The 18,023-nt window shown below is 36.3% G+C and overlaps 1 protein-coding gene across 1 annotated transcript; it reads right to left on the bottom strand.

Moving 5' to 3' along the window:
- Positions 1-13,777: 13,777 nt before the first annotated feature.
- Positions 13,778-16,780, bottom strand: LOC149231582 (putative pectinesterase 68). Its single transcript, XM_089376326.1, has 5 exons — positions 16,290-16,780; positions 15,118-15,307; positions 14,564-14,770; positions 14,239-14,468; positions 13,778-14,036 (listed from the first exon to the last, which is right to left on the bottom strand). The coding sequence occupies exons 1-5, from the start codon at positions 16,541-16,543 to the stop codon at positions 13,883-13,885; spliced, it is 1,035 nt and encodes a 344-aa protein (XP_089232452.1). The 5' UTR covers positions 16,544-16,780; the 3' UTR covers positions 13,778-13,882.
- Between the last annotated feature and the right edge of the window lie 1,243 nt (positions 16,781-18,023).

The raw sequence follows: 18,023 nt of genomic DNA, 5'->3' as shown, positions 1-18,023 counted from the left end.
CAGAGCAGGAAAACCTAGGATTTTCATTGAATTCGGAGCTCCAACCGAGGTAGGCTCGAAAAAAATCCTCTATGCATGGTGTGTTTTGTGCAAGGTGGTGAATTGAATGGCATCAGATTGAAAAATCAGAGGAAAAGTCTGCCTGTGTACTGGAAGTAAACGTTTTCCTGCATATTGCACTGAGTTTCCCCAGTTTCTCTGCATCAAAAATCTCCTCCACGATTTCTTTTTAAATTCTCCTATAAGGAAGATATATATAGCCGTAGAGGCCAGCCTGTGTGTGAAAAAATTGAATTTGCATATCTACGTGTGTTGAGAAGGGAACCTGATCCTTATGCTCTGTCTGTAAAAACAAAATTCTTCCTTTCATAAACAGACAGTCGAGTTCGGGGTGACAGCAGTCTTAAAACAAGGGAATTGTTGCTAGTTGATATTGAACACGAGAAATTCCTTCTTGAGTTCAGGGGAGACCAAATTCAGCTATCCTCTGTTTCAGATTGACTGTTTGGTTGCCTGAGCATTTCCTTTTCTGATTAAAACATAAAAAGAGCACTCTCACCATGCCAGGAGGATTCATAAGGAAAGAACCATCGGACTCTAGCAAACTGCACGAGCATCCTGAGGTGGTGGACCTTTTCACCCGAGCAAATTGGATATCCTTCTTTGACAAAATTCAGGGTCATGATGAGGAGATAACTGAGGAGTTTTTAATGTCCCTGAGACCACAGTCAAAAACACATGCCACAGTTAGTTTTAGGGGTTTGACCCTAGAACTCACCCCTGAGCTCATCAATGCAGTTACTGGTCTACCATTGGGGCTCCCTTGGAGAAAAGAAGAGAGATCATTGGGCCAAATTGCTAAGAAGTCATTCTTTCTGCCCACGGAGCATCCTGTAGAAGACAAAAATAGGGTTAGAAGAACCAGCTTGCCTCCTCTCTGGAGTGAAGTCAATTTCCAAATTATGAAGTACATCACATGTGAAGGGAGGTTTAGCATCATCTATGGATATCATTTCAGGTTGCTGTGTGAACTAAGGCATGGGATTGACTTGCCTCAAGACAAGAAACTGAGCATCCCCTATTTCCTTCTCCAGTCACTAATTGAATGTGGTACAAAGCTCAATGAGGGGATCCCAGATCAGTTGGCCCATCATGGGCTCATCAAACTATTGGTGGAAAATGCTTTGCACACCTACATTGTCCCCATATCTTGGGAAATCTTCTGAAACATGTCCAGGGATGACAACATTAGAACTTTGGCCGAAAACATCACCCCATCCAGCAGTGAAGAGGGAGAACACACTAAAGAAGGTGAGAAAAACAATGATGAAGGAATGCAGGACATTCAAGCACAGAAAGAACAAAAAGAAAAAGAGGAAAGGGGCCAGATTGCTGAGCCTAAAACAGAGGAAGAAACAATAGCAAAAACACCAAGGGAAAAGAGGATGCAGAGCAGAACAAAGAAGGCTGAAAAAGCCCAAATGAAGGTTGCCACAACCAAAGCAGGCACACAGAAACAAAAGGAAAAGACACACCCTGAAATCTCAGCAATGCAAACAAAAACAGTTGACACAGGGATTTCTACAGGAAGCAAGGAAAAAGGACAGCAAGAGGAGAAATCACCTGAGATATTGGCAAGGGAGGCAGTAGCTGTGCTTGCTGCCTTAAGCACACCTCCAAAACAAAAAGGGAAGAGAAAGAGGCAAACCTCCATGTACTTTAAAGCAAGGAGAAGCACAAGGATAAAAGTGGGCAGACCCCAGCCACAGTCAAAGGAGCCAATTGTCATTAAGGACACAACAACTAAACCAAAAGAAGAGTCTCCTTCAAAGGTGTCTATCACCTATGAACAAGGAAGCCCAAAAGCCTCCACCTGGACAGAGAGAATTAGGATGATGGACTCAAAGACAGCTCTACAGGAAGCTGAGACATCTCTACAGGAAACTCTGGCTAAGTTAAAAGAGATCGAGAAATTGGAAGAAAAGGCAGCCAAATCATCACAGGGAGAGGGAAAGACCGAGGAGATACTGGAAGCAAGCCCTCAGCCTAGCTTGGGCTCATACTACAACCTGTTAGAGGGTGAGAAAATCATCCCACATAAATTTTTTGTGCCACTCTTCTTTGCATTAGAACAAGAGAGGATCAGAACACACACATGGATGAAAATTGCCAAATCTAAGGGAATTGAGGACATAGGCCACATGGAGGAGAAGTTAAAAGAGCTAAGAGGAGAACTAGCCATGGTCAGACATATAGAAAGTTGCAAAAGAGCCCAGCTGTAGCAGGAGAATGAGCTGCTAAGAAAACAGTTGCAGCTACAGGAAGTCCACAAGGAAGGTAGCCCATCTATTTTGGGAGGGAAACAACAGCAAGAAGGACCTCTAGCAGACAAGGACACAATTGAGAAACAACAAAAGGAGGCAAAGCTACAAGCTAATGTGGAGATGCTCACAAAACTGCTGCAAGAACAGGAGTCTCAAGTAGCAGAAAAGATATAGGGTTTAAAACAACAGTTGCAAGAAAAAGATGCCTAAATGGCCTGCATGGCCAGCTGGGCAGTAGAAGCCTTACAATGTAGGCAACCTGCCAAGTCATATGCCTTATATCTTAAGGATCAATGGTTGCAATTTCAAATTAACACCTTGGCCCAAAGGGGCACCATTCCATTTCAGAATTACCATCAGTTTATGGACTTGTGTGATAGTAGCTCCGGAGAAGATAAGGCCAAGTTATCAAAGTTCTATTTACACAATTTAGCCCTTCCAAATATGAATCTGTGGGAACCCAACGCTTCATTGGGGGATGTGCAACTCATGGCCATGGCCTCTTGGTTAAACCATGAGGAAAAGAGGGCAACAGAAATTCAGAATGTTATGGACAGGGAGCTACGGGAGCCATTCATGATCAAAGCAGAACCAGAAGATCCCTTAGCTTTAGTGCATGCCCATCAACACCTCGCCAATGACCCCCAAGTTCTGCCAGACTATATTGAATGACAAGCTCAGGCCATTGCTCACTTTGAGGACATGGAAAGACTGTTGGGGGATAACTGCATTCATGCTTGCATAAGGAGATGGAACACACTATCCCACAGTCTGAAAATCAGAGAATACCACTCCCCAACAAGGATGAGGGAGGCCTTGGCAAAAGTACCACTCTATAAACAGTCAATGCAAAACCTGCAGGCCAACTGGATCAACCTAAAGTTTATTCCTCCATTGCTTTTAGGACTACTGGAAGGGGTCAAATAAGAAGAAGAGCACAGGCAGTGGGAGGAAGTTGAGAGAAAATCATGGTTTCATGATCAAGAAGAGGACATCACCTCGGAAGCCTGGGATGTTAGAGAGGTAGTCAAAGCAATCAAGGATGATGAGCTGGCTTAGTTGCTCGGAGGATGAAAAACACATTTAGCAGGGGGTGATGATGAGCCCCAAAAATGGGTAACTTATTGGGCTCATTTTAACTATTATTCTTGATTAATCCACCATTCTTCATAGTTTATGCATGCTTTTGAGTATATTTATGCTAATTTAATGAATGAGGATAGTAACTTGACCATGAATTCTAATACGTGCTTATTGCATATTTTTGAACATCTTTTGGACCAAGGTCAAGCATTTATGAGCCAGTTGACAGCCAAATACGAGGGAACAAGGCTGAGGATTAGTAGGAAGGGTGTCTCCTACACTAAATGGCCCCTTCCTCGAGTTCTCCACCATCAGCTCGGAGTTCAGCAGCCCACCAAAGATGATTTCCAAGGGCAGCCGAGCAGCTTTTGTGAAGTGGTTGATTACTTGCAGTTTTGAGCAGCCAAGCCCCTCGAGTTAAAGAAGGTTGTTGGAGGTCCTCATGGCGCATAAGTAGGAAGGATTCGAGCCTTGGTAGTTTATCTCTTGGATAGTTGTTTTTCACACTTTGTTGCTGCTCTGCCTTTCAGCTCCTTTTCGAGCTTTTGCTGTAAACATTTCTGTGACATGGTTATTTTTTTAGTAATGGAGATAAATTTCATCTTGCACCAGCTCTGAGCTTTTCTTAGGAGGTTGTAGCTCTTGGGGTTGGGCCCAACCCAAGTGTCAGTACCTCCTTTGTGTACTATTATGTGTTTTCTTTGCATTCATAGAATAATTTCTGCTATTTAGGTTAAGATCTTGCTTTGTTACTTAGGTTGTTTTTGATGATTAAAATAGCTTTTCACGCTTCAAGTTGATTTGACAGTTTGAATACAGAAAAGTTCTCCAAAGAAAAAGGCCATCAAGCAACCCTCGATCTCACCTCTCCCTCCTTGGGACCATGAGCTGAGACCAAGGCATACTTGCTGCCACAAAAACATTGTTTTGCCTTTCAATGCAATTGCAAGTGTTGGATTTTTAGATGGAAAAGTTGATACCAGTTGTGCTTGCATATTTAGATCTGTTCTTTATTAGGTTTGGATAGTTTTCTTGCATGATTTACTATTCACAACTTGTTGTTCATCATGATTCTGGTTTCTAGGTCAAATTAGGTCACAGTAGATAGATCTCTGATTTTTTAGTCTTTCTTTGATTAGTTTTGAGAAATTGTGTGCAGATCACCTGTAATCCATCCCTGCCTATCCTTCCCTCCTCACACAACCTGCTTCAACCCAAAATTCTGGATTCCTTCCCTTCATTTGCCACACTTTGCCAGTTTGACCTAATTTCTTCATTTTTGTGCAACATTTCTCCCTCCATCCTTGAACAAATCCAACCATCTTCATCACTCCTTATTCTCATTTACCAGTTCCTAGACCTCTTCGCAACCTCATCCATCCTCCATTTCCACTTTCCCGTCGTCTTTCCTCCATCAACCCTCAAAAATCCTCTCTCGGCTCTTCCTATAGAACATCTTGTAGAACCCCTGCAGACTTCCTGTAGAAGATCACGTGAGCAGTTTCTCGAGATCTGATCACTGTGAAACTTTTTGGAAGGGTGCTAGGGACCCCTTAGGCCCTCTTCTCACCTTCCCAACCTTCTGCAAACGCCCACTCCATTTCCTTTGGCTAATAAACCCCTACACAGTTAAACATAGTTAAAGCACATGCATAATAATCCTGCAAAATCACTCAAAAATACAAAAAGATGTGTTTTCCATATTTTCCTTCAGAAGTAGTTTAGTCACATGCATTTCACTGTTCCAAGAGTCAATGGCATCCATTTCTGCAACTTTCATCTCTTTTCTTGCACCAGTAGGGCTAGTCAGTAAAACTAGGGTTTGCCAGGGTTTGCGTTTCCTTTCAGCCTTCAGCTTCTTTCTACAAGTAGATTAGCCTCCTTTGAGTTAGCTTTCATCCATCACAGTTAAAAGCTTCTTCTAAGAGCTCATAGAAGTTGGCTTAAGCTCCTAGCGGACTTGTGCCAGCTGATCAAGTGACAGCCTGCGGCAAGAGCTAGTACTTGTGCATACAACACCATTGCTTCCAAGTTTGTTATGAACTACCGGGTTGATAAAAGTAAAGAAGGGAGTCCCAGGAGTTGCAACATCATTGTTGCAATACTGGAGCCCACCACCTGAAACGTTCATCTATGGTGCTGGGGAAAATTAACACATCATCGATGTACACGATTAGCCATTCAAAATAGGGCTTGAAAATTTGATCCATTACCTTTTGGAACTTAGATGGAGCATGCTTTAGTCCAAAAGGCATTACATTCCATTCATAGGGCCTTGCTAGAATGCTGAAAGCAGTTTTGAATCTATCCTCTTCCTTGATAGCAACTTGCCAAAACCAGACCTCATGTCAAATTTTGAGAATACTTTGGCTCCTGCAATTTTTGCAATTAAGCTTCCTTTATGTGGAATAGGATAAGTATCATCTGCTAAAACAAAGTTTTGAGGTTTATAATTTATAACAATTCTGGGCACTCCTCTAATCTGTTCTGAATGCTTATTTGCATAAAATCCATAGCAGTTCCACAGACTGTTGGATTCTAGGATGAGTCCTCTTTGCAGATGACTGGAGATTTCTTTTTTGCAGAGATTTGTATAGTCTCTCTTCATGGGAATTGCTCTACTCTTACAATGTTTTCCTTCATACCTTTCTTTGAAAGGCAATTCTATTGTTTGTTGCTTTCTATGCCAAAAAGCCTTTGGGTTTTATGAACAACACTCAATCTCTAGGTGCTTTCTTAGCTCTGTAGATTACTGTATGATTCTGGGAAGTTGGAGTTGTTCTTTGATTCTGATTGAAGATTTAAAGTCTTTCAGTTCTTCAATCTTTTTCTATGATAGTTCTACTTCCTACATTGTCTGTACCATTGTGGAAATTTTGAAAGTCTAAGTTCCAACCCCAGTTTACTTGTCGTGTAGCCACCTTCCAGTATTTAGCTGGGACAATATTTTTGTTAATAACATTAATATCCGCGCCTGAATCAATCAATGTTCTTAAAGTGAACTTTTCTCTTTGGATATTGATGTTCAACAAAACATGATGTTGTTGATATTGGATTGTCATTATTTTCATTTCTCGAAATCCCATTCCAAAATAAGATTTATCTTCGTAGATCTCTACATTAACATTCTTAATAGGTTCCATCTGTACTTTCAGGCTAGCAACTTCTTTTTTGAGATGGCATGTTTCTATGCTAACTTTTCCCAAGGTTAAGGACCTTGGCTTGGTATGCTCCTTGTTTCTTTGAAAATATCCGGTGTTCTTTTCATAGGAAGCATCTACAAATAGGGCTTTAGCCTGATTTTTCTTTGAACTACTGTTGCCCTATTCTTTGTGTATTGTTTGTAGAAAAGCATCTAACAACTTTTCTTTCATTTCTCCTTCTACCAACATTTTGATGTTGGACAAGACCTTTGATTTGTCACCTTTAATGGTGTGTACCATACAAATTTTTTCTTTTTCCTTATTTGGCCTGAGTTCAGTCTCTTCTTCTAAACTGAGGATTGATTTTGACTCTGAATTATTGCAGTTGCAATCTTTAGATTCTGTACATTCACATTGTTGTATATTTACATGCCCAGTGCTGGAATCAGAATTATAGGAGGTAGTGTTTGTTGTTTCTGAAGTGTTGCAACTGTCATTTTTCATTAAATGCACTTCTTCTTTGAAGATGATTCCAGGAGACCTCCTTGTCTCTTTCTGGGACCTTCGTGAGGCAACTTCTTGTGATTTATTACCTCTATTCATCTTAGATTATTATCTTTAGGAAATTTATTTGATGTATGTCCCTTTTGGCCACATAACCAACATAATAGTCCATCTTGTCTTTGTGTTTTAAGATGAATATGTTTTGGTTCATAATAATGAGTTTTAGAGACAAATCTGTAAGATCCTTTCTTGTGCTGGTTTGTTCTGTAAGCACGGACCTTTGAATTTTTTGTAGACTACCTCTGTGCCTTTTTGCTTCTTTTATTACTCTTTCTTTTCTAAACAATTGGATCATCAATTTCAAGCCCATACTTACTACAAATTGATTTGTTGTCTGGCGTCTTGACAGCTTTTGCATTGATTTGTTCACGCTTGTGCTGGTGTAACGTCCTACCAGTGCTTTGGTGATGTTGCAAGAAATTTCGCCCCAAGTGTATGCTTCAAAAGAATTCTGGAAGACTTCTTGCCTTTGGATATACTCAACGAATTTAGAAGGTAAAGTAGCAAGATAGATCTGCTTCCATATTGCATTTGGCTTTCTTTTACTTCATAAATTCGTTGAGTCCAATCACAATGAAAGTCTTCATATTGGGACATTTTTTTTACACCTGAGGTTCATTAGCACCATCTCATGCTTGTTAGCAATCTCAATTGTGGCTCCACACCAGTGCTCAAGAAAAGGAGGTGAGGGCTCCTATCATATTGCTTTGTGGAGTACCATCTTCATTGTAGATGATATCGCCTTTTTCGTCCTTAACTACTTCTACTTCCACTAAAAGACACTATATTTATGATCATTTTTTTCTAAATATTAATGAATAGAAGCAAAGCAATTTCTTAGATATATGTTTAATTACAATAATAATTTATAATTAAATTGTTATTATATTTTTAATTCGTTATATTAATATTAAATAAGTATTGCATTTTTAGCTAATTATATTCATTTATTTCAAATGACACCATTTTATTAAAAAATAATATCAATAAAATAAAAATAAAAATTAAATCTCACATTTAAAAATAATTCCGTGGTTTAAAATTTTGGATTTATTTGCAATGTTAGGATCATTATTGATGATAACAACATCGTATTTACTATTATGTAAATCTTTTATTTTTATATTAAAAAATACACGAATGCGTAAAATGTATATGCTTGACTTTTTGCCACCTTTTTAATAAAACTCTGATTAGTAAAACGTTTAGGTATGATTTTTTTAGCACTTTTAAAGTCAGTACTAAATTAGCCACTTTTATTATGTGAGGAGGGATGAATATAATAGTTAGGTAGCGTAATCAACGCATTCCATCAAAATCCAATGAATTGCCTACGAAAAAGGAGGGAAAAACTATTATTGCTTCTCTTAATACAAATAACATAACCATTACGCAGAATTAAAAATACAAATCACATAGAATCCAATGTAACTAATTATATCTAATCATGCTAACAATCAACCATGAGAGTTCTTTCGTCAACAGCCATCCAACATGGAAACCCGGATTCAAAAATATTATCATAAGAATCCAACATTCAACTACCTCTCCAAGACTATTATCTTTGGAATCCAACATCGAAATCCGGATTTGAAAACTATTATCATAAGAATCCAACATTCAACTAACTCTCCAAGACTATTATCTTTAGAATCCAACGTCCAAACTGAAAATCTAACAATATCATGTGTGAAAATGGCCCACACACTGGCAGTCCTATAAAGTGATCATTCAGTTCAATATAATATATATTTTCCTATGTTATAGCTGTCGGCATGATATCTTGGAAGATCCGGAAATAAAGAACCCAACACTAAATGTAGTTGTTATACGGATAAGATTATATAATGTTAAATCGTTATATATATAAAAGTTAGAAAGTAGTTGATGAATGTCGATAGTTTTATTTCAGTATCTATCAACATTTATTTATAAAGAAACTATGTTTTAATATATATATATGAAAATTTATTCGTAGGATAAGGAAACATAAAAGTGAAAAAGATATGTAAAAAGGTAGGCAATTAATTTAGTCAATTCTTCTTTTTTGAATTCTGGATATGGTAGTCTTAAATCTTTTTAGCTAATGCAGATCAATACTAATCCTATTTCGTGAATTTTCTTCAATGGTTAAGCTTATGATTTATCAAGTGTTCCCTGAAATTGAGAATATCCAAAAGATTAGTAGTAGCCCCATAAGTCCTTTGATAACCTTGTGGATATCCATTCTCTAGACGAACTAGAAAAAAATTCCATTTGTTAGATCTAAGACTTTTGTGATCCATTTATCAAAGGAAAATTGAAATGTTGTGAGTATTAATATAAAGATATGTCCAAAGACCAATCGCGAAATGCTTTGACAAATTCTTGGCACTTGTCTTTCTCAATTGGAACACCAGAAACAATGTCTCTCTTCCTTTTTTAGATGAAGTGTAGACCAGGGAAAGGAACCACACATTGGCTCCACTGTTAGTATGAACATGGAATTGAGGCAAACAGGCAAACCCTCCTAGATTGAACTATCAATTTGGACAGTAAATTTTCAATTGTGTCAGAGTTTAGATACGAGGTAAAAAGCACAAAAATGTCAATGATCTATCAGAGGTTTCCCTTTTATTACATATCCTACAATTCTTTCTTGAGCAATTAATTCATACGCAAGTTTAACTTTGGATGGCAGACATTAAAAGGGAGGAAAAAAATTGAACACATCCCCATTTTTCTATCTAGAAGCTCCCTTCTAATTCCAAAACGTAAGCACCTATCTAGTGTAATTAATTTGATTTGTTCTTCTTCTTTTTCTCAACTAGGTTAAATTTACGTTGTGGTTAGCATAAATTTTGATGGAAAAATTATCTACCCACTTGTGGGATGCAATCACTAGGATTGAGTGAGGCTTGATCAAGGATGATTTGTGAGACAATTTTTATCCCCCATGAGTGGCTCCCACGCTCAAAGCATCCCCATGAGATTTGAACCGATAACCTGATGGGGACGAAACCCCACACAAATGAATTGCACTTCATAGTTTAATAACATCAGATAAGGTAACTAAAACAATTGTTTCTCATCCTCTCAAACTTGTTTGTGTATCATGCTCACCACTTAGAATATCATTGGAAAAACAAGGTATGTAACCAAATTTCATAAGAATGATGGTCAAAGACACTGATATTATGGTATGAACTATTGGAAAACATTGAGATAAGTATTCTCTATATGCAACTATTATTTATTGAATAAAGATATGATCCCAAAATGTCATACCCATATAGGAGTGTAGAGGTGAGCAATGAGCGAAAAAGGTGAATCTTCGTTTGGAGGTTTTGTTATTGAAATTGGATGTATTGCCTCTAAAGGGTGGTGATGATCTAAAATGAATTATTAAATAACTTGTCATCTCTTTTAGTATTTCCTAGGTGAAAAAAATGTACTTATTGGCTACAAGGATCACTTAAATGGCAAGTCCCACTTTCATGATTTGGGATTCAACAAATTATAAACAGTGTTTAAGGAATAAAATCCCCTTTTCATGGGTCAAAAATTTGGTAACAAAGTTCCCAACCTCTTGACATCATTCTACACATTAAGAACATTTTAACAATGTGAAGTTCACTTAATTAATGTTTTTATGAGGAAGTTATACCCCTCACAAGTTTGTTAAAAGTACTTAAGAGAAAACTTATTGAGAGAAAAAAATAGTACAAACAATAACATTTCATAAAACATAAACACATTTTTTTAATCCTGGAAAACCTCAATCCAAGGAAAACCAGCTAAAAGAATTCCATTAGTCCATTGGCCAAAATCAAGGCAAGCCAGCCAAGTGCGCAATCATTGTTCAAATACCCTGGCCTATTACAAAGAAGTTTTCCCAAGCCTTTTAAATAATTCATTACATACAATGCACACGCACAAAACCAAGGGAAACTAAAACCATGTACCCAAAAACACTGTTGTTTAACTGAGAAACTTTGACTCTTTCACTAGGTCAAATTTTAGTTAACAATCCCCACTTAAAACTTTACTTTGGGTTTCCCTTCACCAAATCCATCCAAAACAGCCAGGTGAACCAACACCATTAACCTTCAGGCCCTACCCCCCTCAAATTTTATGTCAAGGGTATTAGTTAGTTTGACATGCCTTACTAGGTGTTATAATAGTATGCACATTTCCATGCAAAATTTTTTGACTCCATTATAAGAAAAAAAAATCCATTGTTGCTCTCCCTTATATGGTCATTCTCTCACCTTCAGACGGTTTGTTTATTTTCATGCTCTCCTCGACCTACCAAATCCCTTGGTTATACACTTAGCATCACCACATCTTTCTAGAATCTAGCAGCCTCATGCCCACTAATCAAAAATATTTTCAGGCTTCCATCTCCACTTTCCCGTCCAACAACCCAGACAATGTGGTAGTGGCAACTAACCCTCTTGATTATCTTGACTTGATCCTCTTTGTAAAGATGATCTCACCTTCCCAAGTTGACTTCAACAATGATGACATTTTTGCCAAGACCTACATTCTTGTTCTTATTAATCATCACTTACCTTCATTGGCTACCTTATCTTTTCCAAATTTGGCACACTGTTGATCTATCCTTACTCGTGTTAGTTGCATTGTCTTGTCATTAGCTCCTTTACCAAGGCCTAGTGTCCTTTACACAAAGTCAGCACACCATCAATAGGTGCACCTTCTAAAGCACTTCAATGCACAAATACTCTTGCCATAGCTTAGATATTCACCAGGGAAAATAAACCTTTGGAAATAGAGGCATACCCCTAAATCCAACACTTGGCTCTGATATATCCATCAAATTCAATTAGCCAAGCCATAAATAATCCTTTGACTTCGATACCATGTTAAATTTAATAGAGAGAAAAAATAATACAACTAATAACATTTCATTAAACATAAACACATTGTTTTATCTTGGAAAATCATAATTCAAGGAAAAACCAACTAACAAAATTCCATTAGTCATTTGGCCAAAACCCAACCAAGTTGGCAAAATGAGCATTCATTGCACACCTCCCATGGTGCATTACAATGAAGTTTTCCCAAGCCTTTTGAGGCTTCATTGTATGCAATCCGTAGGCACAAAACCATGGGAAACCAAAACCATATGCAAAAATAACCCTAACTCTAGATGACTATGGTGACTTAAAAGGATCGCTAGAATAACAAGGGGTTCCTATTTTATTGCATTATTTATTGTTCAATAGTCAAGTAGAACATTAGGATTGCAATATTGAATTAGAACAAAGGAAGTATAAGATCGTGTAGCAACAATACATGCCATAATGCCCATAGGAACTATCAGAAATGATTCCACCTTCTTTATATTTGCATTTCATAACTAAGAAGAAAAGAACAAGGTACACTACTAAAATTCTAGACTTATCATTTGTATTGGGTTTCTTATGATATATTTTGTATTCACTGCATCAATGAATGATGTGCATTTAGCTTCACTTCTTTCATTTCAATTCAATTTGTTTAATTTTTTAATATTAAATTAGTAATATTAAATTTAAACTTAAAATAAAGCCTTTTATAATAAAAAAACTACAATATAATAATCAATTGATGTTATCTTCAATAGTTAGGTAGAACAAATACTATAAAACTACAATATATTAATCGATTAGTGTTATCTTCAATGGTTAGGTGGAACTAATATTATTGGGTGTTATTTTGTGAACTCTTTTTTTAATTATTTTAGATTTGAACCTAAAACCCCTGAAGATTGAATCTTATATATATATATATATATATAATATTTTTAAATTTTTAAATATATATATAAAATTACAAAATATTAACTTTTAAGGATTCAATAATCTAATAAAATATCCATAATAATCCAGAAAAAAACACATTTAATCTTTATTAAATTAACGGCTGGAGTCATCTAACCACATGACATGTATAAATAAAACTCACCTAAACACTTTAAAAATGTTGAAAGCCATGATGTTTTTTCCAAATTTAAATAAAACCACAAATATTTGGAAAATTGAAAACATCTTTAACCAATTAATAACCATTAAACGAATTAATAACAGTTTCGAGTTGCCTCCTACTCAAAAGCAAAGCATTACGATGTCGAGCATTTTCAACAGCTTAATATTTAATAATATTAAAGGTCAGAAGTTGCAGATTGCTTCCTCTTCAACTCAAACATCTGAAATCTGGACCCTCTTTCATCTCTTCAATATTTAATAATATTAATGGTCGAGCATTTTCAACAGTGTAATATTTAATAATATTAAAAGTCAAAAGTTGCAGATTGCTTCATCTTCAAATCAAACATATGAAGTCTGGACCCTCTTTCTTCAATTCAATATTTTTAATGATATTAATGGTCTCAAGATCCACGTTGCCCGAATCGACATAATTACAGCATAGAAAGCAAAATGGAAAGGCTTCCAAACCACCACATTTTGTCAACACTACAATTACTTTTCCTAAATCACAATACGCGTCAGAACGCAAGAGCGATCTGCTTTTTCAACTGAAAATAAGTGCGTTCCACAAGCAAATGCATAAATCGCGGCACTGATAGGTTATAAGCCAAAAAGAATCAAACATGGTAGGTGGTAATGACTGGTTACCAGTGAAAAAGAATCAAACAGAGCGAGAAGGGATTATCCAAAGTCAAGCATAACAAGATTATTCTCATTATTTGCTTTGAATTTGAAGGCATACATATATATTTTCTTCTGTGGATTTGTGGGCAACGTTGATCCCTTTGCTTTAATGCTAACCACTATCCTCAAGCCAATGCCTGCCATTGATGAAACTTTTGACCAGGAACGGTTGAGCCTGCGCTGGTGTCAACTCGTGAGCCCATGAAATCCGACGTGCTGCTCGAGCTCCTGGGCCATAACAATTATACAGACCGAAGAACACAGTCCTGCAATTACCCAATACAACATTTATATTTTTATCTTTGTAAATTAAACCATAATTTTTTGAAAATATAATTCATCATCAAACCAGATAAATTAACTTAACAAACCATAAACCATTTAGTGTATCGATCAGATTAGGTGTTTATCATGTATGTGAGTCAGTAATCACTGAAAAACGTAAATACTTGTCTAATTCATACGCACCCTTCTTTACTGGTTTGATCCCAGTCGTCCCACCCTGCAATTATGTCGTCGAAGTAGGAATAAGCATAGACAATACGCGAGTATTGTCCCATGGCGCGGCCCAGGTAAAGTGGTCCTGTGCCAGTCACTCTACAGTGCACGAAGGAAAAGCCTGTCTGCTCGTTCGGCGTAGTCCGGCCTTGAGCGGCTATGGCGCCAAACACTCGAGCTATGGAATTCAGCTCACATTTCTGCATTTCAGAACTTGGATTTAGAATTACAGATCTATAAATTGGAGTTATCGAATAAGTTTGTTGGGAGGGATCGGAGGGGAAATAGTACGCACGTAATATATAGATCGTCCGTTGCCGAAAATGAAGTCGATGGATCCCTGGACGAAGCATTCCTTGAAAAAATGGCGGCCGGCGTCGTCGCAGAGCGTGTCCTGAGCTCCGTAGAAGCCGCAACCTAGGAAATATGCTTTGTCGCCTGATATGCGGAAGGATACCGCCTGATACCCTTCCACCCCTGGCAGAGGGGCCGGCGCTGAGTTCTGTATGAGTACGGAGACAGAAAATAAGCTGAAAATTATAAATAATTGGAGATTTCCACATGACTGTCAAAAATATTCCAAGAAAAATGTGTAGATGATTTGATCGGTCTAATCAGGAACCAGAAAGTTGGTTGTTGTTATCTAATTTAGTTTCTAGGAATTTTTAAATAAAAATCTAGATATTTTATTTATTTAAAGAATATTCAGATGAGTGAAGTGTCCGCTCAAAACTTAGATAGATCCAATTTTCTTCCCCACTAAAAACTTTTAATAAGCTGAAAATTTTAATGCAAACTGCTGTAAAGTTTGGAAAGAAATTATTTGTGAGTAAGCTGAGTTTAATGTACCCTGAAGCTGATGTTCTTGGCGGTAAAATGGTTGGCCAACACCGTGACAGAGGCCGTGTTGTAAGTGTGAAGCTCCTGCCCGTCTGCGCCCACATCGTTGGCTTTATTGTGCCATTCAATAACTGTGCGTTCCATTCCTGCGCCTTGGAATGTGATATATGGCTTCCCTAGAGGCACAAGCACCTTCTCCCTGAATTAATATACACAACTCAAACACCATCAGTCCTCCCAGGGGATCAAAATTAAGGAATATAAAAACGTTACGCCTTAAGCCATGTAAAATTATTTTAAGAAATGGAGGTAATATTCTGAAAGGGAAGATATCTTTGTTGCAGAAAAGATAATAACCAGTCACCGTCACTTAATCAGTAGCGCCAAGAGTTACTAAACCCTTTAAAAGTGGCACAATTTTGGATTGATTGGTCTGTCACCAGGGATTGGGCATCACATTCTCTGGAAGGGGCAGGTCTTATTTTTGCAAAGACATTAACAGTGAAATATTCCTTTTAAAAGCATTCATGGAAAAAAAGTTGAAATGCTTTAAAAACTATCTTTTTATTGTAGAAACCAAGAGCAGGGACTGATAGTCTCTGCTCAAGTTAGCTGAAACACATTTTATTATTTCTAGTTGATTTTGGTAGGGAAATTCTCAATTTTCAGGTCACATTTTCTAGAAAAGAAAATGCAAGAAAAAAGATAAATCTAAAGCTCACATTGTCCAGCAAGCAAAAGGAAGAAAAAAAATCTAAACCTAATGCTGACATTGTCTAACAATGCAAATTGAAAATAAAAAGATTCTATGACACTTTTTTACATTTAGTATAATTAGATCGTATATTCTGAAATATTTCAGAAATTTTATAGATTTTTAAATTTCTAAAATGTTCCAAAATCTCATAAAATGTTCCAAAATCTCAGAGCTTTTATTTTTTAAATTTCTAAAATATTCTAAAATATTCCAAAATCTGCGTTTAAAATAAGAATATCCCAACTAAATAATTAACTAAGCAAAATGAAGAGCTTATATATTGGATCCAACTTAACAGCTAAACAAGTAGGCAGTTACATGAAAGTTGTAATAGAAAGTAAACTGGAAAAATAGAGGTAGGAGGGTGAGCACCCAGACACTGATACAGATCTGGTAATACTGAGAGAATAGTTACACTACTTACTGATAGAAGCCAGGCCTGATTTGTATTATAACGCGTTCTCTATTCCCATCTGGAATAGAATCAACCGCAGACTGAACACTGCCAAACTGTCCTCCCCCATTTTTGTCAACGACAATGTAACGGGTCCCGATCGGGCCGCGCCACCCGTGCCTTCCCCTGCCAAACCCATTCCTTGTATCGAAATAGTAAGCTTCTGCCAATGCAGGTATTAGCAGAGCGACAACGAGGGGCACGCACAGCTTAAAACCTTCCATCTCCAAGAAAACCAAAACGAAACCCAAATCACGGAGAGAGCAAGAGAGGGAGCTTAACTGTTGCTGGCTTGCGGTACTCAGATGATCGATCCATTAAAAACACTTCGTCGAGGACGACCCTCCTACCATAGTACAAAATTTGCGCTGACAGAGATGGAATCTCTGGACCATATTGTCTGTGTCGAAATTTGCGCCGGGTTCCACTGATGGCCTCGGGCGACTGTCAAATCAGTGCGCACATGCTCATTGTGGCCCATCATTTTAGCATGTTCGTCGGCCATTTACTTTTTCAACCTCTGGACCCAAATTTCTTCGCCTTCATTAATACTGGTATGAAATTAAGGATGTCGGCAAGTTTGTTCATAACAGGTTCAAAACTGAAAACATATGGTTAATTAATAAACGTCACTTTCAGTGATTTAGATTAGGTTATTAAATTACACACTCTATAGTTCTTTTGGGGATTTACGGGGTATGTTTACGAAAATGTAAAGTAAATTTGAAAATAAAGTTTCACGGTCAAATTTATCTAATTTATCTAATATACGTCAAGTAAATATGAGTACAGTTTCACCTATCAAAGAGATTTAGAACAGTTGGTGAAAGAGCGCGCTGTTAAGGCGCTTTGTAAGCAAATCCAACATGGTTTCAGCTAAAAGTTTTTATAATGAAGATTATATTTACTTGGTAATTATTTTTCTCTAAATAATAAATTAGGCTAATAATTTTAGAGTGGAGATTTTTATAGTTATTTATATTGTTAGAGTGGATATTTTCATAGTTATTTATATTGCTAAAATTTCTAGAAGTGATGTCCCTGATTAAGTCTATCTAGTGAACGCTCCATCTATTATCATGGACCTGAAAACTTAAAGATAAATTATAAAATATTTATTTGATTTTAGATTTAAAATAAAATCTAAAATTTGTAAAAGTTTAAGCTTTCTCTAAGTAATGAATAGGTTATAGTAAAATTTTACATTACTTATAAATTACTAAAAAATCATTTTAAAGAAATAAAACTTTTTTCTTAATTTATGTTAGACTTTAAGCTTTTGTGGTAGTTTTTTGGAATAGAATTATTCAGATTATCCACAGTATTATGTTCATTACCTAAGTATCTAAGAAGTAAATAATTTAATTAATATAATTAATTAGTAAATTAGTTTAATTAATTAATTACTTAATTTAATTAATTTATAATTCTTAGTTTTAATAATTTATCTTTTTCTTAAAATGTTTATTTTATTTATTTATTTTAGTTAATTAAATCCTAAATATCTCATTAATAAAGAAGTATTATTTAATTATTTAATTGATTCAATTAATTAACTAATTAATTTAAATTTAATTGATTAATTAATTAATTTAATTTAATTAATTTATAATTTCTGTTTAAATAATTTATTATTAATTTTTTCTTAATACTTTATTAAAGCAATTTTTTTTATTTTTTTGAGGTAAATGTCTATTCTTTTCA

The sequence above is a fragment of the Pinus tabuliformis genome, chromosome J (assembly GCF_031772625.1).
Source record: "Pinus tabuliformis cultivar Carrire ecotype Pingquan chromosome J, CPIR1, whole genome shotgun sequence".
Classification (NCBI taxonomy): domain Eukaryota; kingdom Viridiplantae; phylum Streptophyta; class Pinopsida; order Pinales; family Pinaceae; genus Pinus; species Pinus tabuliformis.
This window is presented reverse-complemented; position numbering and strand designations above follow the sequence as displayed.